Source organism: Alligator mississippiensis, chromosome 1 (assembly GCF_030867095.1).
Source record: "Alligator mississippiensis isolate rAllMis1 chromosome 1, rAllMis1, whole genome shotgun sequence".
NCBI lineage: Eukaryota > Metazoa > Chordata > Crocodylia > Alligatoridae > Alligator > Alligator mississippiensis.
The window spans coordinates 309,643,626-309,666,412 of NC_081824.1; the positions used below are offsets into that span (position 1 = coordinate 309,643,626).

Consider the following 22,787-nt stretch of genomic DNA (forward strand, 5'->3'; position numbering starts at 1 on the left):
GTGTAGGTGCCCAAGAAATCCAAGCTGATGTTACTTCTCTACAGACCCACCTCAGATACGATGGAGGCTGCTGAGTTCATGTGGAATGCCACTTCATGGTTCATGTCCTCCTTTTCTCATTTGCTTCTTTTCTTTATTTTCCTGTATTATATTGGAACAAATCACAGAACTGATCTATTGTGATTTTACTGCATTTATTTTTTATGCATTAAAATGCTGGGTTCAAAATTAATGATAAAAACTGGTCAAGAATTAGATATTCTACACTGTACAATTTCAATTTTTAACCCATTTTGAAATGGAACTAACCAAAAAAATCCCTAAAAATAATTGATTTATAATAAAAATCATAAATATACAAAAACAATGCATCTAATTATTTCAACTTTTTATTTTTTATTTATTGTAAAATTAAAAATTAGAAACCAATATAGTTATTGTGTTAATATTAAAATCAATAGTTTTTACCTTGACAGAATGACAGTATAAATTTTGCCTAGATAATTTCATCTACAAATGACACATTTCTGTGAAACATTTTGATTTCAATATGTCAGCATTTTCAAACAGAAAAATATTTTCTCTCTCTAAATACAACTGTAGAACTGAGTTGATCATTGTCAATCATATTTTACACATTTATGTAAGTCTGTTCCTTAATGTGTTTCAGTGTTTTATGCAAAGGATTTTTAGTTCTCAGATAGTTTATCATATTCATATACAAATCATTATACCCCTCTTGTATCTTTACACAATATAAAGCATACAATATATACTTTTTTTGAGCAACAAGCAAAAATATGTGGTTTCAGAAATAAATACTTTTTATTTTGTAGTTATTCAGTTTCTTCAGTTTAATTAAATCAAAATAATAGGTGCTTAATTATTGTAGTAATGTAAGGTTTACATTTATTGAATTATATTTTTAATTATAAGAGTTATTGTATCTTAGGTATGTATGTATTTTCTAGACAGCCTGGAATGGTTGCGTGAGGTGCTTGTGAAACTAATAAAGTGAAAATTTAAAAGCTAAAGTCACATTCTTTTCCATTTAGGAATAATAGTTTCAAATCTTTCTGTAATGAGAGAAAAAAGCTAATCATTATTTCATATAGTAACTGTTCTCAGTGGTAATAGTTTAGCAATCTTATTACTAGCAGATATTCACTTTCTAACAATTTTCACATAAATTGGTTTGAATTTGTCTAAATTAGGTTATATCAATATGCATCATATAAATTGTTTTGCATGATATTGCATTGGTCAGTTGCTTAAGTCAATTGGTTTCTTCTTATAAGACTAATTTATAATGAGCTGACAAGGACTGAAATTTGCATTGCAGTAATTTGATCACCCGCTGGTTCTTGCTGAAAATGACAGACAGAAATATTCACTAGAAAATGGTTAAGATTAATCCATTAATGTCTTCTGCTGTCGGCACTCAGTTGTACATTTGCCCTCCCTTGCTGAGAGTGCAATCAAGTTTAGGGTCATTTAAACCCAAGCTACAAGTTCAATAACATTTTAGTTGATTTATGTACATAACAGTATGAGATGATGTAGTTTACTGATTTACCAAATGCTTTGATTAGATTTCCAGCACAACAGGTCAACCGATAAATAAGAATAGCTAAATAAACCCTTTATTAATTTGAGTGTTTCTTTTCCAGTTAAGCTTTTCCCCCATAAGTGAAAAATTGCAATTCATCCATTTTTCTACAAGAAGAGTACATTTCTGTTCTGCACCTGCAATATAATTGCAGTGTATTTAGCAACATATAATATTTCTATCATCACAAAGTCAGAACTTGATCTGATGTTCAACGAGGAGAAGGTATTATCAAGTTTATGGGCAGAAAAAATAAAATGAATTACAAAGCAGTAAGCAAAATAATTCTCTTCTAGATAATTTCTTCCAAAGTTTTAATATATATTGTAGTGATGTCCCTTCAGAATTTTTCCAGAACTAGATGTTCCAAATGACTGTAATAGGGTATCATTCTATTTCAAATGTATCTCATTATTATTTTTGTTTTTCAACAGAAAATACAGTCTGATTTAGCAAGCCACGAGATGAGTTTGGAAGAAATGAAAAAGCGAAACCGGGGTAAAGATGCTGCCAAAAGAGTTTTATCCCAAATTGATGTGGCACAGGTAAAAATTTTGTTCCCCCCATCTTTCCATCATACACACAAATACACAGGACTCTTGCATGCTGAAGTATTCCTAACATATGTAAGGAGTTTTAGCTGTTTTTTTTAACTTTGAGCCATAATGTAGTGCAGTACCCAGGCTAAAAAATCAGGGTTTTTTTACACGTGCTCCAGGATTGGGGGGGGGGGGTGTCTTTAATTACAGTGGCTCCAAGAACCTCTCGAATTAAAGCGCTAGGAGCATCTTGTGTATCAGCATCTCTGCACTTCAAAATGGTGGCAGGGGCACTTTATCTAAAGCTCGTTTGATGAGCTTTAAATAGAGTACCCCACCGTTATTTTGAAGCACAAGGACACTGTTACACAAGATGCGGAAAACTGGTGGAGCTTGGTAATTGCCATGCTCCAGCAGACTTAATTAATCGAGTCTGCTCTGCTCTGATATGCTGGAATTACAGTGCATCAGAGCAGTGTCCCTGCGCATGTAAAGGCACCTTCACATGGGGAAAAAAAACCAATCTGCTTTATTTTCTTATTACTGATTTTTTTTTATAGCTTGCCCAAGTTTGTCAAAAGGTTAATGTTTCTAGTATGAAATTTCATGCACATATCAAAATCTTAATCAACCATTTGACAGTAAATCCTTTGAATGTAGTAACAACATCAAAAGTAACACCATGCAGATAAATGGGGTAGATTATTTAAGCTATATTTATATCACAGTAGAGAGAGAGGCATGTCTGCCTCCTTCATTTAAGGGACAAAACTTTGATTTTAATAAGTATATCCTCCATGTTTTAAATATGTACCATGATTTATCATTCACATTTTGTGATAGAGTGCCAGATGTAAGAGATGTGACTGCAGTCCAAAAGTGTATCAGAGCAACAGTTATAGTTGATAGTTGGAAATGTTAGTTAACACAGTAGTCCAAAATAGTCAATGCAGGAAAAAAAATGGGAATAGATAATGGGTGTATACAAGCATTACATTTCTACCAGTGGAATCACAGTTCCACCAGTAGAAAAAAAACTAAGTGTAAAAGTACTCAAACAGCTTTTACTAGACCAAAAATGACAGGGTCAGTGGAAACTTCTACAATTTCCAGTGAGGTTGAAGTGGCTTCTAATAGAGTTTCTCCCAGAGAAACAAATGCTTATACACTTGCCTCTCGGATAAAAGCTGCCATGTTGCTCTCCAGCATCCCAGTATGCATTGCTCTGCTCCCCAGTCCTCCTCCAGGGAGACACTCTGTGACTTGGCCAGGCTGCCATAGATTCATAGATGTATGGTCGGAAGGGACCTAAGTAGATCTTTAAGTCTGACCTCCTGCCTGGGCAGGAGAGAATACTGAGCTCATATGACCCCAGCTAGGTAACTATTCAGCCTCCTCCAAAACAAACCCCTTCTCCTGTCAGCCTTGGGGCTGGGAAAGCCCTGCCCTTTTCCACAGCCTCAGGGATGTTAACCCCCATATCCCTGAGCAGGCAGGGAAAAATGACCCAGCACTGGGTCAATGACCTACCAGTACTCCTCTGGATGTGCACCAGCCTGACCCCATCCCTGCTGTTCCCTGACCACTTCCTCTGCACCCCATGCACACAGACTCAGATCTAACAAACTTACTGTTCTCTGAGTCCCCAGTGCATCCTCTAACGTAGGCCCAAACCCCAGAGACTCCACTCCCACCATTCCCCAAGCCCCTGACCCACCCTACCCATGGACCCAGACCCCACATTCTCCAGATCATATGCCACTTCCCAAGCCCCATGACTGGTCCTCACCATGGACCTGGACCCTGCAGACGTAAGCCCAACTATTCCTGAAGCCACCTGACACACTCCCTGCAGGGACTCATACTATGCAGACTCCAGATCCTGCATCATTCCCTGAGCCCCCTGATTTTCCCCAAAAATGGACCTGGACCCTATAGACCCTATTCCCACCATTTTCTAAGTTTGCATCATTCTCCAAGCTCTCCAAAGCACCCATAACATGGAGCCCAGATCCCAAGACCCTTCTGTCACTTTTTCCTGACCTCCCACACCCACCTTCTGTGGACCTGGACCCTATCTGAAAGTTTGATTTGAGTCCAAGTCTGGGAGGTCTGGGTATGGCATGTGCTGGGGTCTATCTAGTTTGGATCCAGGAGAGGGCAGAGTTAGTCTGATCCAGGTCCAGTCACAGAGGTGCTGAGGTACTTGGACCCCAGCCAGCCATACCCTGACCTGGCAGCACCTGAACCCACCCATCAGCACCTAAGCACGTGGCTGAATTTCCTGAATGTCTGTTCACTTGCAAATTGGTTCAATATAGACAGGTTAGACTAACCTGCAAAGATTGAATGAATTCAGGCTCCAGCTTTTTGAATGTCTGTCCCTCGCCCTAGAAACAAGACAATTCTTTTTTTTTTCTGTATCCAAGTATTCTCTGAAGTTTCTTAACCCTCTTCAGTCTAGCAGAAGGCAGGGTAGATATGTTCTTTATAGACTAACTAAATCAGAGATGCATAAGCATTTATGAGCATGAGCTTGTATCATCTGATTCTCTTCAGCCTATTCATCTTTCACAATGAATGCTGTATTTCTATGAGGCCCTGCTGCTGCTACTACTTTTACTACTTACAACAACCATGATAATAGCATCCATGTCATCATTTACACAGCAGGAAGAACACCACAGTTTAAGAGCAGAGAAAGCGATTTTGACATTGTACCTAAGCCATAGGATAATAAGTTCACTGTTCCTAAATAGCTGCATCTTGTTTTTCCTACTTTACTGGGGATAGTATTACTTCACTGAACTTTGCGGTGGCAAATCCAGTGAAATTTATGTTGTACTCAATTATTTTCATGTTAAGGGACACAAAGGACTGTAAATACAGTTTTAATTTTTTTTAAAGGCATGGTTTAATTTATGTTGTGGGTTATCTCCTCTTTTATAAAAGATTTATGATTTCCTGAATGAATTCATAGATTCATAGATTCTAGAGTCAGAAGGGACCCAATGGATCATCGTGTCCAACCTCCTGCCCCGGGCAGGAAAGATGCATTCCAGACTCTGGCCACCTTTATTGTAAAACATTTCTTCCTAATGTCTAACCTAAATCTACTCTCCACTAATTTGCACCCATTATTCCTAGAATGTACATAACTATGTATTTCTTGCCTGTTAACTCTTCCCTTTCTAGTATCCATGGCAACTCCAATGCTGCTAGAATATAGCATCAGTGAAAACCTGGCTTTAGAAGTGTCTATATGTAAATCCTTGTAAATTCAGCAGCACAGCAGGTATATGCTGCTGCGTATAATAGGCATGTTTGGCAAAAGTTAGGCTAGAAATTAAGATCTTGAAAGTTGATCTGTTTACTCGGATTTTTGAGGTGTTAATGCTTTTAGAACTAGTATGAATAAATTGGGAACAAAACAGTTATTTCTTTTCCTAGGTTTGAGGGGGATGGGGGGCAGGGGTTCCTTAATCCTGTTTTGGGTTTTTTTGGTTTTGTAGGGGAGGGGGGTCGTGGAGATACCTTTTAAATTAGCCATGCATTTTATTTTAAGTGTTGTCAAGTTGAACTGTATCATTTACATAAAATGTAAGTACCCATATCAGGACAAAAAAATATTCATTGACCTAGATTTAAAAGATATTTTGTATCAATAAAATGAATATGTGTTGTTACAGTTTTACTTTAAACACCCAATTCTGAAAGAAATAAGTTGTCTAATTTATCACTGTATCACTTTATTTTACACCAGTGTACAATGAGATAGAATACCACTCTTATTTTACTCTTGATATCAATTGTGTTATATTTGCTTAAAAACTGATCCATCGCTATAGTACTCCAGTCTCCAAAGGCCCTACTTTTACTTTTTTTTTTTCTGGAAACAACATGCATTTATGGATAAGCACTTTACCTATTTATTTTTGCCCTGAGGAATATTACTTATTTGCCTGGCCTACTCATTGCAATGATATTCATTCAAAATTCAGAAAGAAAATAAACAGTTCTTATAAAAATAGTGTAATTATACTTGAAACAGTGGAACAGCTATTCCCTGCCAAATTTATCTTCAGTTTTCATAGTACCATATTTTGGGAAGGTTTTTTTTTGGGGGGGGGGGGTTCTGAGCCTTAGAGTAAGGGGAAAAAGGAGTACTTGCTAAAATAATCTAATTCTGTTGTGCTAATTCATGAATAATTTTACAATAGTTGGTTAGAAATGTTACAAAAAAATGAAAACAGGCCCAGTGTCTTCAAATCATATGCTGTTGCTAGGAATTCAGAAGTAGATGCCTTGTTCAAAGTGGTTATGTGGACAAAGGAAAACAACTTATTTTTTTCATGCCTATTATGATCTTCTGTCACTTAAGATAAATGCATCTTGCCCTAGAAAAACAGAATGCTTAGCTGTCTCCTTTTGTTTACAGATGAATGATCACATTGCTAATTCTTACTAATATTTCAGTTAGTAAAATGTAATAAACACAATCTAAAAGTATAGAACGTTAACTTGAATTAACAACAGAATCACATTTTGTCATTCTCTTTTCATGAAACCCCTCAAATCAGGACTTTACTGCCAGGAATAGAAGGATATTATCCCTACATTCCCAAAGTAGCAACATAAAAATATGCTGTTCTGAAGCTAGAGGCTTATACAAGGGGTGCATTGAAAATGCATGCTGGGTTACCAGGCTGACTCCCAAACATCTTGAATGCTAGGGAATGTTAAACTCCCTCACATTTTTCAGAGAGAGTTTGTCACTCTGTCCTACATTCTTCAGAATTCAGCTCTGCAGCATGCTGGGAATATGGACCCTCACACAGGCTCCTATACAAATATCACCAGCTTTGTTGCATCCACTGCTCTTTGAAGGTACAAGAAGAAATGGAATTATTTTCTTCCTTGTATAGAAACCAAGATTGCTTTCCAGCTGAGATCTTCTTTAAGAATCCAAATGTTTTGAAGAAAAGTCAGTGGAAGCATGACAAAACATACAGATTGGTAAACCACTCTAAGTAGGTTGAAACAGGCAGAAAACCTGTCTTCTGTATTTCCTTCCACTTTGACTACTGACCCATATTGACTTTTCAGAAAAAGCTACAAGATGTCTCTGTAAAGTTCCGCTTGTTCCAGAAGCCAGCCAATTTTGAACAGCGTTTACAAGAATGTAAAAGAATTTTGGATGAAGTGAAACTGCAGGTGCCCAAGTTAGAGATGAGGAGTGTTGAGCAGGAGGTTGTGCAGTCACAGTTGGATCACTGTATGGTATGTATGTTTGGATACAGGTTTTTTAGGGCACTGGCGAATGTACAGCTCCCCACTCTAACTCATGGCACTTCACAGAAAACACCATGAGTTAGAGTGACACTCCCCCCCCCCCCAACCCAACAGCTGTTCACTGTTTGGTCATGGGAGGGTGGGGAGAGGGAGGAATCAAGTTCCACTTTGGAGCCAATCCAGCAGAGAGAGGCTGCCTGCCTGCAGCCTCTCTCCTCTAGCCTTGTCCCACCCGCTCCCAGCTCTGATGCAAACCCCAGCCCAAAGCTCCCTCCCTTGTCCCTTCCTGCAGAAAGCACCAGGGGTAGGACTAGGTTGGGCTGCATCACCCCAGCCCTGAACTCACACAGGGACTAACAGAAGTTAATGAAGGTGCTCCACTTTGGAGCACCTTCATTTGAACCATCATTAAACAAGGGTTAATTTGTTGCATGATCAGGCATTTTTAAAGCACTCCACAGGTATGCCCTCTTGTCAGGGCACAGCTATAGAGTACTTTCAGTGAGCCAAGCACATGACAAATATAACTTCTATCAGGACAATCAGGAACACATTGGAAAAACTCATCCTCTATCCTCAACTCCTGCTATGCTCTTTGTGCTTCCAGTTTGGGAGGCAGACCATGTGAAGTTGTACAGCATGCTTAAGCAGTAGAATTAAATCTTCTGCACAGATGTAGCCTTTACACCACTGGATGTTTTAAAAGGCAATTTTACATAGACCCATACAACTCTGGCTATAGACCCACTGTGGTCTAGAGCATAGAGCATATAGTGGCTCTAGACAATGCCTGGCCAAGCAGCCACAATAGTGGCAGTGGCAGTTTTGGAGCTGGAGCAAGGCCAGAGATGCCACCACCACCACCACTGATGGTTGGCTAGCTGGGCAGGACCTGGAGCCACCATGTGCTCTGTATCTCAGGCCAGAGTGTGGTCCAAGCCAGCACCAGAACTGAGGGTAAGCAGCGGTGGGAGTGGTTGGGAGTATGTTGGGTAGTGGACAGGCATGGGAGGCAGAGGCTGTGGTGGACAAGTGATGGCAGCAGAGCAGTGGCTCCAACTCTGACCCCAAACCTAGATTGGGGCCAGAGCCATAGAAGCTGTCTGCCCCACCCTCACCTCTGCTCTGCCCCACCACCTTGTACTCAAGTGAAAGACAGGGGATGGTTTTCCCCGTGTTGAATGGGAAAAATACCTTTCCTTGGATTGTAGTATATATGGTGCTTTCTTTTAAGTGTATTAAGTGTATGGGTGTAAGTACCCACAAAAATTGCCAGAGCATAAAATGAAGCTAAAAGATCTCACCAATAAACTTTCTCAACAACCTTGTTATTTCAGTTCTGCACATTTGTAAGTGTTTATGGCCATACTGTTTCTCAGTAGAGTCTTTTGTTCCTATATCAGTGTAGTAAGTTTATAATGTACAATAGAATTAAATTTTAAATTAAATAGAGAAATAAATTAAACTTATATAATGTTGGAGACAAATAGTTTCTGTGGGTGCAAAACATTAAATCAGTATTGTTTTCTAATTGCTATTCTTCAAAAAGGTGTGTGGAAGCAGAACTGTGTTTACAGACAGGTCATTATTAATTTAAATGTTTGTTTTGTCCAGACTTGTTGCCCAACCAGTCATTTGAAATGATAAGCCAAGATAGATTAATATATTTAACACACCCTTACTTCCAAGAACCACAAATCAATATGTATTTTTGGTTTTTTAAAAGTAATATTTAATATAGCTCAATTCAAATCTCTAGTTTATCAGTCTTATGATTTTGTGTACTGAAAATTGTCAGATTTCTATGTAAATTGGGTTTAACTGCACTTCATTGTCAGTTAGATCATAGATGACAGATGATATAAGTGGGCAAAATGCATCTGCTATTATTCTAAAAATGGTGATGTCTAAATCAGATCAGAGCAGACCTTTGTCATATAGTATTAGAAATACTGACAGCCATTGGCTTCTTCACTATACCACCATTTCTGTTATTTTCACTAAAGGAGTTTTGAAAGCAGTGTTAGCAATGGCAGGACATTTTAGATAAAGTTATGTAGACCAAACTTATTCCTCTGACCTCTGCTTTATAGGTAAAGACCTAAGTCTCATAACTATTTACATATTGATTCACATAATTAGGACCCAGCTATCTGAGAGATGATGGCTTCTGTGGGATTGGAGCATGCTCAGAGAATGGGACTTTTTACAGCACACAATATCTAGTATTCTAGTAACTCTGCATACTAATTTAAATCTTAAAATCTGGGCAGGAGAGAGTAGAAGGTTTGGTGGTGGTGGTGGTGCTTTTCTTTTAATTGTGATTTTTCTCTCTTCCTGCTTGAATTGATTAGAAATTGTATAAAAGCCTGAGTGAGGTGAAGTCTGAAGTGGAAACCGTGATAAAAACTGGCCGACAGATTGTTCAAAAACAACAGACAGAAAACCCAAAAGAACTGGATGAAAGACTCACTGCTTTGAAATTGCAGTATAATGAACTGGGTGCACGGGTACGTCCTCTAATTTATCATGCAAAGCTAGATTCTCTAACTTATATAGCCAAGAACCCTTTATTGTCTAGTAACAATTATTGTGTGTTTGCTTGTTTAAAGTCTCTGAAATTAATCCTGCCTGTGTTTTTTAAAAGTATAATACTTGTTAGAAAGTCTATGCCAATCAAATAGATGGGTGTTTGGCATTCAAATAAATGTTTCAAAACCCAGGAAAAAAAGTAAAATTGAGTTTTATTAAGTTACTATGGTAATTCTTTGCTAATATTTTTTTTTTTACTGATTTTTCTATTCTAGTATTTTCTTTCTAGGCTGACTATCAGTCACTGGTTTAAAATGCTTTAAGTAGGGGAGTATCCATAAATCAGATCCATGGGGTTTTATCAGTTTTTCCAATGTATGGATTACATTAGAAGGAAGAAAATTCCCCTACATGATTTTTCCTAGCTTCTGACTGCAAAGGTTTCAAAATGTGTCAAGCAGCAGGCCACTGAGGATTTGGTGACCAAAGGTGCTTGTTGCTGTGGCTTGGAAAATATCTGGTATTAGTATGGTGTTTAGTTAGATCAACTTAACTATATCAACCTATAAACAAGAAGACTGGATTATTACTGTTCGAACAGAGTTACCTGTTCTTTTTCGTTATTTTGTTATTTTATATAATGTTGTGAGGAAACTTTGATTCTCAAAAATTTAACATTCTATGGTTATTTTAAAATGTCTCTGATAAACTACCATATCTACCCAACTTCCAAGCTGACTTTGAATTTAAGATGAACTCCCAATAATTGGATCCTATCCATGGTTACCTTCTGTGGCTGCTCTGGTTCAGGGAAGTCAGTGTGGCCCCAGCCTGAGCCTGGCCCAAACCAGCTGGGCAGAAGCAGCAGGTCTGGGCCCAACTAGGGTGGGGTTGAAGCTGTAGGTAAGCAGCAGGAGAGAGATGGCAGGGGTGGAGCATGTGGTGTGTGTCCCCCCCATGCTTCCCCCCAAGCCGCAAATAGTGGGTCTCCCCCCATGCACCCCACTCCAACTTCACAGTCTGCCCTGAATTCTCCCTGCCGTGCACCCCTTCCCCTCCACACAAGCCACCCCAGCTTAGGGTAAGTAGCAGCTCAGCTCTGGTTTTGACCTTGGGCCCAGAGCCAGGACTATAGCAGCTGCCTGCTGTGGTTTGGTACTTGAATTTAAGATGAGTCCCCACTTCCCCTCTTCACATGTTGACTGAGGAAAGAACTGCATCTTGATTTTGAGTAAATACCATATTAACTTCAAGTACACTAGTTGATCCAGCTTTTTAATCTCCATAAAGTTCACACTTATGCCAGTTTATGGCAACCTACACGTTTGTCAGCTTATCTGTTCATACAGCAGATACCACAGCCGTTAAATTCAATGACATTCACTGTAGGCTTACTTCCATGCATGTCTTGATACACCTTTCAATTAAAGCATTTTCAGGTACAATATACAATATGGTTTCTTAAAATCTGAGAGGTCTTATCTTATTAAAATGTTGCTGCAAGCTTGCTAGCAGGGTTTTGTCTTTTACTATACCACTCTACTGCATATTAGATACAAAAAATGTCACACTATAGATTATTTTAATCTATTTTTATTGCAGCTTGTAAAACTGCCTATGAATTCAATCATTTAATATTAAATATTATTTATTCAACTGAATAATAGTAAAAAAAAACCAAAAAACCCTCCCTGTCCCTTTCATAGTTTGTCTTTTTCTGGGTTTTTTTCTCACCAGCAAAACAATCAGGCAAACAGAGAGTATTAATTCATAGGAAAGCAAAAAAAAAAGACGATCAGTATTAATAAAGATCCTGATGGAGCATATAATATCCATTTGGATTTGCCACTTCCAAACTACAAAATGCTGTTGATTCTGACTGTACAATATGCTTTCCTAAGTATAGAAAATAGCATCTGTTGTTGAAGCATAGCCCCCACAAAAAGTCACTTTGGGGCTTCATGGAGGAGTTGCAGTATTGCTCCAGAGGAGAATTCATGCAAATGCTTGCAATTAACAAGTACACAAGATCAATCTGTTTCCTTTCTCCTTGTGCCCTCGCTGGGACTATTCAGCCCATGGGCCTCCTTTAAACTGTAACACAGGAGTAAACTTGGTTCAGTAAGTGGCTAAATAGTTCTAACCACAGTGTATTTTAAAATGTCTGCTCATTGCACAAATGCAATTTTAATAAACAGGATAGCACAAAATTCTTTCAGTATCACAATTTTTTTCAGTATAAAAATTTTGAAGACAATTTATCAGCTAGTCATCAATAGCTAGTGTGGAGGGTGTTTAGCATGAGTCAACATAATTTAAACACAAGACTGATCAAACCCCATTGTCTATAGTACAATAATCATTAAAAATTGAATTAACAGACTGACATTCTTTTAGGGCCCTATATAAGAGGAATTATTTGTATTTACTGAAAGAACAGCAAGGGATGTAAAATAAACATACATATTAACCTATCTTTTGAGTGTTGGGACTGGATGAGTGTTGCTCCCAATGTACTTGAAAAAGGACTTTTTGTTGTCCTTAATCCTGGACACTAGCCTGAGTTCCATCTTTACCTTGGCCTTCCTAATAGCCCTCCTACACTCCCAGGCCAACGAGGAGTACTCCTCCCTGGTGATAGCTCCTCCCTTCCACTGGTTGTATGCCCCCCTTTTAGTCCTCAGGCATTCCTGAATGCCCTTGCTGAGCCAAGGGGGTTTCTGAGCACTCTTACCCACCTTGCTTCTCTCAGGGACTGTTATCCTTTGGGCCTGGAGGATCACCCCCTTAAGGTATGACCATTCCTCATGGACTCCCATCTCCTCTACCTTCTGGGCCCTTAGTGCCTCCCCCACTAGTCTCCTAAGCTCATTGAAGTTGGCCCTTCTGAAGTCAAGGGCTTTAGCCTTGGTGTGAGCCCTAGACAACCTGCGTTGGATAATGAAATCCAGCAGGTGATGATCGCTATTGCCCAGGTGGTCAAGGACCTGCAGTCCCCTCACCAGGTCATCCCCCATGGCCAGGACCAGGTCCAGCAAGGTGTTACTCCTAGTGGAGCTGTGCACTTCCTGGATAAGGTGAAGGTCCTGTAATACAGCCAGGAACCTACGTGAGCGGTCAGACCTGGCTGTCTGCTCCTCCCAGCAAATGTCTGGGTACTTTAAGTCCCCCATGACAATAACAACCCTTGACCTAACTGCCTCCATAAGCTGACTGGAGAAGTCCTGGTCTAGCTCTTCCCCCTGGTTGGGTCCCTCTCACCATGCCCCCCTTGTAGTTTGACCCATAGTGTCTCTGCCCAACCCTCCTCTAACCCAAAGCTAATCCTTGATGACGTGAGGTGTTCTTTGACATAGAGCACAACCCCCCCACACCTTTCCTCTCTGTCCTGTCTCTTCTATATAGGGTGTACCCCTGAATGCCCACCGCCCAGTCGTAGGTAGGGTCCCACCAAGTTTCTGTGAGCCCTACTAACTCTGGGTTCTTACTCACAATCAGAAGGCACAGTTCCTCCTGCTTACACCCCATACTATGAGCATTAGTGTAGAGGCACCTGAGGCCTCCTGAGGGTGCATGTGCCTCCCTCCCACTCCCAGGACAGTTGTGGCCCCCTGCTCCCCAGACATTGATGCTTACCTGGGCTTCCCTTCTTCTTGTCACCCTGTGTACTGGTGAAGCATCCTCTCCACTCAAAGCGGCCCCTTCCCCCAGCGAAGCTAGTTTAAAGCCCGCCGTGCAAGATGAGCCAACCTAGAGGAAAAGATAAGCAACCTAGAGGAAAAGATAAGCAATTGTGATTGCTTATTGTAATATAAGAATACTTGGTTTCTATCTAGGCAGAAAAGGTTCTGCCTATGTCCTTAGACCAACACGGCTACAACCTAAACCCCTGGTTTCTATCTAGACTTTTTCCCTTTAAATTAAACAGACCCATGGATCTACATTCTGTTTAGTATAACAAAAAAAACTGTGCATCTGTTTGAAGGGATGAAAAATGCCTTTAGAGAGCCATTAGTGGCCTGAAGTAGGCAGTATTACAAATTAATCTGTCTTGCAAAGTCTTACTGCTCAGTTTATTTTTGATAATATAGACATAATAGCTCATGTTTATTTTTATCTAGCTTGAAAGTTAACAAGTTTAGCAAAGTCAAAAGCCACTTAGGCTGTGATATACTATATTACAACAAGCCAATGATTCTCAAACAGGATCCCATGGAACCCTGCGGTGCTCTGACAGCCTTTGAAGGGTGCCACCAAAAGAAAGGGGATAAGCAAGAAAGTGCAGGCCCTGTTGAGGAGTTAAGTGCAGGCTCTTTTTTCCATCTGCTTCTCCTCTCCCTGCAATGCAGGTTCCTCCCTGCTGGCTGTTCTTCAGCCTTTCTTGCCCCTTTTCAAGGAGATAAGCACTATAATAAATACATTCATTTTTAAAATGAGGTGCCACTCAATTCACAACAGTTATGGAGGGGTACCTCTAGTCTAAACAGGTTGAGAACCACTGTGATAAGCACTTAAATTTGTCAGCTTCACCTGGTTGCCATCTTACAATAAAAGCCAAATACTGGTTTTTCAAGAGAAAAATAACACAGTCTAAAAATAAGAAATAAGGCTGAAATACACAGCCCTAGTCATTTAGTTGCTCGGGCAAACACCACCTGAGATTTTGTCTTGCATAAGGCCACAGTGTGGAACATCCCTTTCCAAGACATCCCTTTAATAAGTTAATGCCTAAATGTAATGTGTGTGTATTGACTTAAATAGAGATGGCTTTAACAATATGCTTACCTGCTTTCTGGAACTGATGATATATTCAGATAGAAAGGACAATTATAATCAATAAGATATTAGAATTATTTTTAAAAATGATAAAAAGTCATTTCCATACAAAAAACATGTAAATCATTTTAAGGTTCAATAATTTGTGACCCCCTCGAACTAAAAACTAGAAGTCTGTCTCATTGAAAAACTAAGAAACTTTTTCGTACTGGGAGATAATTCCTATGTTCACACCTAATGGGTCATTTGATACAAGGTCTCAAATCTGCTCTTGTTAGGTTTCAGGTCTTCAGGACTAAATGTTCTTTATCCACAGCTTCAGGCCAATTTTTGCTTTAGGGAAGTGAGAAGCAAGGTCCTAATGCATGTACACATGCACATACACACGCATATGCATGTGCACACATGCGCACGCGTGCACACACACACGTGTGTGCATGTGAGCATGTGCATGTGCATGTGTAAATGCATTAGGAGCTTGCTTCTCACTTTTCCAAAGCAAAAACTTACACTAGCCTGAAGTATTTGTCTTGCATAAGGCCACAGTTTGGACTTGTATAATGGCATCACACTTGATGTTTTCAAATTTTGGAAAAAGCATTGAAAAAGATAAGAGAAGAGAGTGCCAGAAGTTAAAACTGCCACTTAAGTATCATGAATATGTCTTGGGAATTATATTTATACAAAACTTTCCACGCTTGCTTGCTTATTTTCCCTCTCTTCTACACATCCATAGCCATCCATACACACAAACACAAATGTATATGCTTACAGTGTCTATATCATTCATGACAGGCTGTGGTGAGGCTATAATCCTGACTGCCATTATACTGAGTGATCATAACAGTGAATAGACTCCATAAAATGGAGTAGTAATGGCAAGCACCTATGTGTTCTCTTGTCCTTCCTAAGGCATTGCATACGCTCCGGGGTAAAGCCTCCAATACTGAGACAGGTATACTGTCTTTCCTCACCAGTCTCCCACTCCATAAGTGAATGTGATTTGAAGGCACAAGAGATCCCTAAAGTGCATTCCTCTGCATTTTATTTTTATATTTTTCATCTCCTCTGACCTGAGGGAGGGCACTTGATGACCAAAAGCTTGTCCATCAGCCTTCCTAACTATACATTTGGTTAATAAAATATATTATAAAAAATCCTGGCCTCTCTGAAATTTCCTGAACTATTACAGCTACCATTCTACTCCAACCCTACTACAACACGGAGTATATATATTTTTTTGTTTTGTTTTATGCAGAGTTGTTTTATTTGATTATTCAATCATTTCAGTTTCCTTCCAAGTAAAGTTTACTATAAGTGAGCATAAGCAGTGATTATTTCAGGAAAACAAACAAACAAACCTTTTAAAAATAGCTTTAAAATAGTGAAAACGATAATATATTTTAACAGCTACAACATACTTTCTGTCTGAGATAATTTTATAAAAGAAAAGGCCTTAAGATGGCAGTGTTTCCCATTTTTCACTTAAAAATAGATTTTTAGAATTGATAATAACAAAGGGCAAAATTGATATGGTATTAGCCTCTGGGCACATACAATGGATCTGTGAATTGTGGAGTATTATTACCCTGCATAAATGGGAAAGGAATAGGAACAAAATGTTAACTTAAATATGGGGAGGGAGGTGTACAGGCAGATCTGTATTTTATTTGTATACAGTACTAAATGGAGTACTTATGCAACCTTTTGTTCATCTTTTAAAATAAATCAATAAAAGGTTTTTGAGCCCCAGGTGCCCCAAAAGAAAAGGAAAATAAATGGGCTTTGCAATGCACCCTAAAAGCAAGGAGATGGGGCTTATTTTGAAATGGCAGTTTAAGAGGCAAGTTTCAAAGTATTTTTAATGTATAATTATACCCATAAAGCTCTCAGTAGTTAGGAAATGCCTGAATTAAAATTCCTCATGGACCTTTTTGTGACTATATGTATATGCACAATATAAAAGTCTGAATCAAACTCCAGTGGGAAGTATAAGGCAAAATCAGGAACAGTTCAGCTTTTTAAGACTTGCAAATACTGTGTCTGCAGGGAGCTGTGCTAGATCAGTGGTTTTCAACTCATGGCCTGCGGACCCCTGGGGGTCTGCAAACTGTGTCTAAGGAGGCTGCGAAAGATGACTATGATCAATCAAAAGCATTTGAACACCCACACTTACCATTCAAAGGTTTCTGCACCTCTATTCAAAATTTCCAAAAGGGTCTGTACCTCCATTTAATTTTTTTTAAGGGTCCTCAAATGAAAAAAGGTTGAAAACCACTGTGCTAGATGACTCTTGTGGTCTCTTCCAGTTGTATGATTACTGTGTCTCTGTGCCTCACAACAAAAAGGAACATCCTTTTTCTTTTTACATCTCTGTACCTCATGTATTGTTGCTCCTGTTCATTGAGTAACATGCAGGCTGGAGAACAGTGTAATCAAAGACACTATATGAACTTGGAATCATAATCATAAAAGCTTAAGGTCAATGGTACTCTCTAGACCAGTGAGTAATAAGTCTAATGTATGTAAGGCATATGATTTTCCATTGCTAGTGGCACAAAAATGTCCTGTTGCCTTTGACTCCCTAGGTCAAACAACTTGGTATCCACTTGCAACTGGGGGAAATTTTTGGCATACCTTTGGAGCCATAGAAGGACTCTTTGGGCATCTTTACATGTGCTCTGAGAGCCACTGTAATTAAAGTGCGCTTAGCATCACATGCGTTCAGGTCCCATGCTTCAAAAGTGTGGCGTGAGTGGTTTAACTAGTTTGTTCAATGAGCTTTAGTTAAAGCTTCCTTGTTACCATTTTGAAGCACCATTTTAAAACACACGTGATGCAAAAGCTGCTGGGACATGCAAATTAGAATGCTCCAACGCTCGATTAATTGAGTCTGCTCTGACATGCTAATTAGCATATATCGGAGCAGACATCTGGCACACGTATAGGTGCCCTTTCATTCTTCTTTCACTGTGCTCTGCCACTTTCCATGCATAAAGGAGGAAATGTTAAGCTTTCAACTTTGTGCAGCATCTCAGTTTCCCCTTTTGTGAAATAGGGAGTTGACAAGAGCTTGCCTGCCCCAAAGGCAAAACATAAGGCTTTTTCAATATTAAGGATGGAAAAGGGCACAGAATTGTTAATCTTCCATCAACTATCCTCCACTCGGAGGAAGAAGTATAGGTACAATTTATTGTCGTCTCATTCCAGATATGAATGTTGTATCTTCTCGTAACCCTAAGGAAGCAGCTATGGTACATTTCCCATTCAGGAATTTAAATCAGGACATACCATGCAGGAGGGCTTGTAGGAACCAAGATGACTAAATTAATTTGACATATAGAAAGTTCAGTGCAGCTAAAACATTCTTCGTGTAGATGGTATGTTCTGAGATTTAAACACTAAGCTTTAGTTAGCATGTGCAAATGGGAACTTTCAGATGCTTATAACTTGACCAGTTTTTGGTGAGTTTTCATGGGAACAGCAATAGCCACCTTCCTGATCACAGGACTATTTCCCTACCAAACTTCCATACCCCATCTTAAAACTTCATATGCACTACAGTTAAAAAAATAATGATTGGGGTTAAAAATGTATTGGTAAGTAATCTGTTGATCTCAAATTTCATTTTTGGAAGTAAGTGAAATACTTTTGCTAATACTTACTACACATGCCACATGCACCAAATCAGATAGAAATAATGGTAAACAAAGGGAAATTGCAGTCCAAATAAATAAATTTGGTAAAATTATATAGTCTCAGAAACAGAAATGTCTACAAGGAAGTAATAAGCACCCTAAAAGGTGTCATCAACCAGAACCATTACAATGTTTGAGTATTTATTTTTTCATTACCATTCTAAGTAAAATTAGCTTTTCTGTTATATTTAAAATTAAAACAGAATACAATTCACATGGATACAATTTTCATTTAACTAGTGACAGGTTGAAATTAATAGTCAATTTCTCTATGAGACCTATGAAAGATTTCTAAGATAGCTTTACTTTCAAGTTATCTAAAACCCCATTTTTGTTAATTTCCATATTTCTACCTCATAAAAGTTAAAGATTCTTCTTAAATGTGATGGTGATACAAATTAGGTTATGTGGAAGGGGCATAAATTAAATTCCCTCTTTATTTTTACACTAGTTTCTTCATTGATGGCTATTTCATTTTAGGGATTTTATTAATATAGGCACTTATTATTTGGTTGAATACAAAATATCTGACTTTATCCCTGGATGAATGCATATCCTAAGTGAGTTTATGTGAAGTCAGGCTACAGTAAGAGAACCTTTAGGAAGTGACCTGACAGAGTAGGGAAGGGAATTTTAGCATTAGAAAGTGATATCATATAGTAGAAGGATGTAGTAACTGGCTTGAGTATATTATCTTAGGCCACTGAGACAGAGTGCATTGATTCATTGCCATGATCAGGAAAAATCTCAGCTCATTGTCAGAATCAGTAGGAAATGAGGAAGTTAGGAAGATGGAGAAAATTAGATGAAGACCCTTGAAAATATATTTGGGATGGGATATACGGTACAATGGGAGATTGGAACTTGGATGAGAGGCCTGGGGAATGAAAACTGAAATTGGCTATGAAGTAACACAAAAGATGAGAATGAGAAGACAGGGTGAGAGAGATATTTCTAGGGAAGAGAAAAGGATATGCTATATGGCATGGGGCAAAGTGCATGGGCTTGATTGGCATGAGGACAGCTTAGTCTTTAGGGCTAAGTACAGACAGTCAAAAAGCCTGAGACTGAATCAGTTCAATCTTTGCACGTTTCTCTAAACTGCATAGATTGAACCTATAAGCAAGTGAACTTTCACTTTTGAAATACAGAAGGCAGCCAGACCCCTGTAGTGGCCCATACTAATAGTTGTGGGGGCACTAGAGCATGCCTCCTAGCCATCAGAGAATATTTCCCTCATTCCCCAAGGCACACACCATTCTTAGCCTCCTAGCACACTGAGTACGAGGGTGGGGGGGAACCCAAACTCCCCTCCTGCCCTGCACTGGACCCCAGCAAGCAGCAGTCCAGGAAGGAGGGGAAGGGAACTCAGAACTGTGGGTCTTACTCTGCCCTCAATCCACCATTGGGCTAGAATCCCCTAGCTATATCCCTTTCCAAGCCTTCAGCCAACTGAGGGGATGGGGGAAAAAAGCCTCATCCCCAGAGCAGAGCACCAGGAGCCAAACCCACTTAGTCTCCAAGCTGAATGGAGGGAAGCCTGCAGTGGGTCTTGGCTCTGACCCCCAGAGCTAGGAAGGGGCTCAAGTCCATTAGTCATGCACTCTTCTCAGCCTCCCAGCTGGCTGATAGGAGAGGGGCAGAAGGGGAGTTTGACTTTGGCCCCTCAGAGCTAAGAGCCATGCCCCCTCCTCAGCCTCTGGGCTGGCTGAGGGGATGGGGTGGAGAAGCCCACAGAGGCACTTGGCTTCACCCTCCAGAGCTATGCCTTGCCCACAAGCCCCAGGAAGGCTGAGAAGGGGGCATGGCTAAGTAACTGCAGCCCCACTCCTGGCTCTGGGGGGCAGAGCCAAGCTCTGGTGCAGGCTTCTCTCTCCTTCCAGCTGGATGGGATGCTGAGAAAGGGGAGTGGCTCCTAGCTCTAGCGAGGTGCCAAGGGGGTGGGCAGGTGGTCTGCTGGGAGGAGAGAGAAGCCTGCACTGCGGCTTGTCTCTATCCCCAGAGCCAGGAGCCAAGCCCCTTTCTCAGCCTCCCAGCCCTGTTGGTGAAGCCAAGTCCTGGGGCATGGCTCCTGACTCCTAGCTCTGGAGACAGAGCCAGAACTTGGCACAAGCTTCTCTTGGCCCTGTCTCGGCTTGCTGGGAGGCTGACGAAGAGGTATGGCTTTTAGATTCTGGCTCTGGTAGTGGAGGAAAGCCCCATTGCAGGCTTCCTCTCCCCTACCAGCAGGCAGAGCCAAGCCCTGATGCAAGCTTTCACCCCCCTCATCTAGCCCAGAGGCTGAGAATGGGACATGGATCAGAGTTCCTGGCTCTGGCGGGCAGAGTCAAGCCAACACTTGAAGGCTCTCCCTCCCTTCCCCAGGTGGGCAGCACTGGTCTGGGGGCTGGTCCCTCCTTCCCCTCCCCCACAATGAGCAGCACCTTGCTGGAGGTCTGGTGCCTAGCCAGAAGGGTAGGTTTTTTCCTCCCTACCCCCTCCTCAGCTACCCATAGGTGTGATAGTGCTCTGGCTAGGGAATGGAAACATTGGACAGACCCTACTCACTGGAGCAGACAACATAGCCCAAGTTTGCAAAGCATCCTGGGATTCTGGGGACTGTGAGTTAACTTGAACCAGGAGGGGATGTGGGACAGAAGTTCCATAAACAGGTTTGACCTAAATCAATTAAGTATGATACTACATCTAACCAGATTTATCTTAAACCAGCTTTGGGCATTTTGAAAGTGGTTTAAGTACACTGAACTTTTGTTCTGTTACAGGTTTAATTCAGTTTCTGATCACTTAAACCAGTTTGTGTGTAACTTCTGCCCCTAGCCCAACTGTTAGATCACGTTACCATCCATAACCTGAAAAGAATCCCATATCTCCCAAGTTCCACCATTCCACTGCTGTTAGGCCACATTGGCAAGACTTGGTGAAAGCATATGTCTTTCTCCTGTTTTGTCCCAAATTTCGATGGTGGAAACCTGCTACTGCTGTTAAGTAGTCTGTTTGCTTAAGTAGCAGTGGACTGTATGTTGGATCCAAAGACTACATACTCTGATGATGATCTATATGTGTGTCACATAATTGAATTTCCTGAGTTGGGGGTGGTTTTATTTGTTTAAAAACAAAAACTAGAAAATTACACGTGTATACAGAAACATCAAAAGAATGTTATTCAGGTTGTAGAATCAAACAGTCTTAATTTGGTCCCATTATATGTATGCATTGTTGTATACAGTTTTTAATTACTTGATTACAAACAGTTTTTTCACAGGGTCCCTGCCTCAGCTAATGAATAGAATGGATGGTGCTCACTGAATAAGCCAGTATTCAGTCCTTTGTTTTACCCTCATTGTTCAGTGTGTTCCATGCCTTTTCCATTGTATACTGTTCACACATGGCCTTGCATACGGTATTATTAATTTCCTCATATGCAATGTTGCTGCACAGAGATAACATGTGGGCTTGATACTAAAGGTTTGACTATCCATGAGAAAATGCATTGTGCTCTTTGAATGGTGTTTCACTCCTTACTTGCATTGCAAGCAAGGAGGTGCTCTTAATCTGGCAATAGCCAACAATGCATATTACTGTGATTGGAAGAAGTTATTCTACATTCTTGAGGTGCACTGATCTGAGTTTCATTTTAAAATGAAGCTAATGTGGTTATGCTATTTATAAGGAGATGCTTCTATAATAGCATAACCACATTCACTTCATTTTTACCTGTATATCCTGTAAATTATACTTAATGACCATGGTAGTTTTACAGTAAGTTTGTAAATATTACACAGAGTAAACCATACCATACTATATGGTAAAAACTGTCTTGTAAAATACAGTCAAACGTCCATGAAAATGTGAAGTCTAAAAGTGATCAGGAGTTTTGATTCTAATGAAAGAGTTAAAATCCATATGCTTTTCTCCTACAGGTGACAGAAAAAAAGCAAGAGTTAGAGAAATGTTTGAAATTGTCCCGGAAGCTTCGAAAGGAAATGAATGCTCTGACAGAGTGGCTGGCAGTGACAGATGCAGAATTAACAAAGAGATCCTCAGTGGAGGGAATGCCTTCTGATTTGGATGCTGAAGTTGCCTGGGGCAAGGTAATAATATAGAAGACTTTACATTTACATATACTTTATTTATGAATATTAGAAAGCCAACTGATAAACAAGTGTATGAAATCTGGCTATTAGATTAGCTGAACATTGTAAATGGTAGTGTTGTCTCATCACATTATTGCTTTAAAAGATTTAATCATAATATCATTGCTGCTACCAGTAGTATAGCAAACCCGTTAGATAGCAATAATGTTAGTGAGGTATATTATTCAGTGTGTACCAAGGGTAGGCG

The 22,787-nt window shown here is 39.9% G+C and overlaps 1 protein-coding gene across 11 annotated transcripts in view; it reads left to right on the forward strand.

Annotated features, from left to right (window-relative positions):
* Positions 1-22,787, forward strand: part of DMD (dystrophin) — a 2,172,325-nt gene that overhangs the window by 1,044,434 nt on the left and 1,105,104 nt on the right. For all 11 annotated transcript variants that reach the window (XM_059720821.1, XM_059720816.1, XM_059720817.1 and 8 more), the window contains 4 exons: positions 2,044-2,154; positions 7,255-7,428; positions 9,795-9,950; positions 22,367-22,537. In XM_059720821.1, coding sequence (XP_059576804.1) covers positions 2,044-2,154; positions 7,255-7,428; positions 9,795-9,950; positions 22,367-22,537 — 612 coding nt within the window. The remainder of the gene's footprint in view (positions 1-2,043; positions 2,155-7,254; positions 7,429-9,794; positions 9,951-22,366; positions 22,538-22,787) is intronic.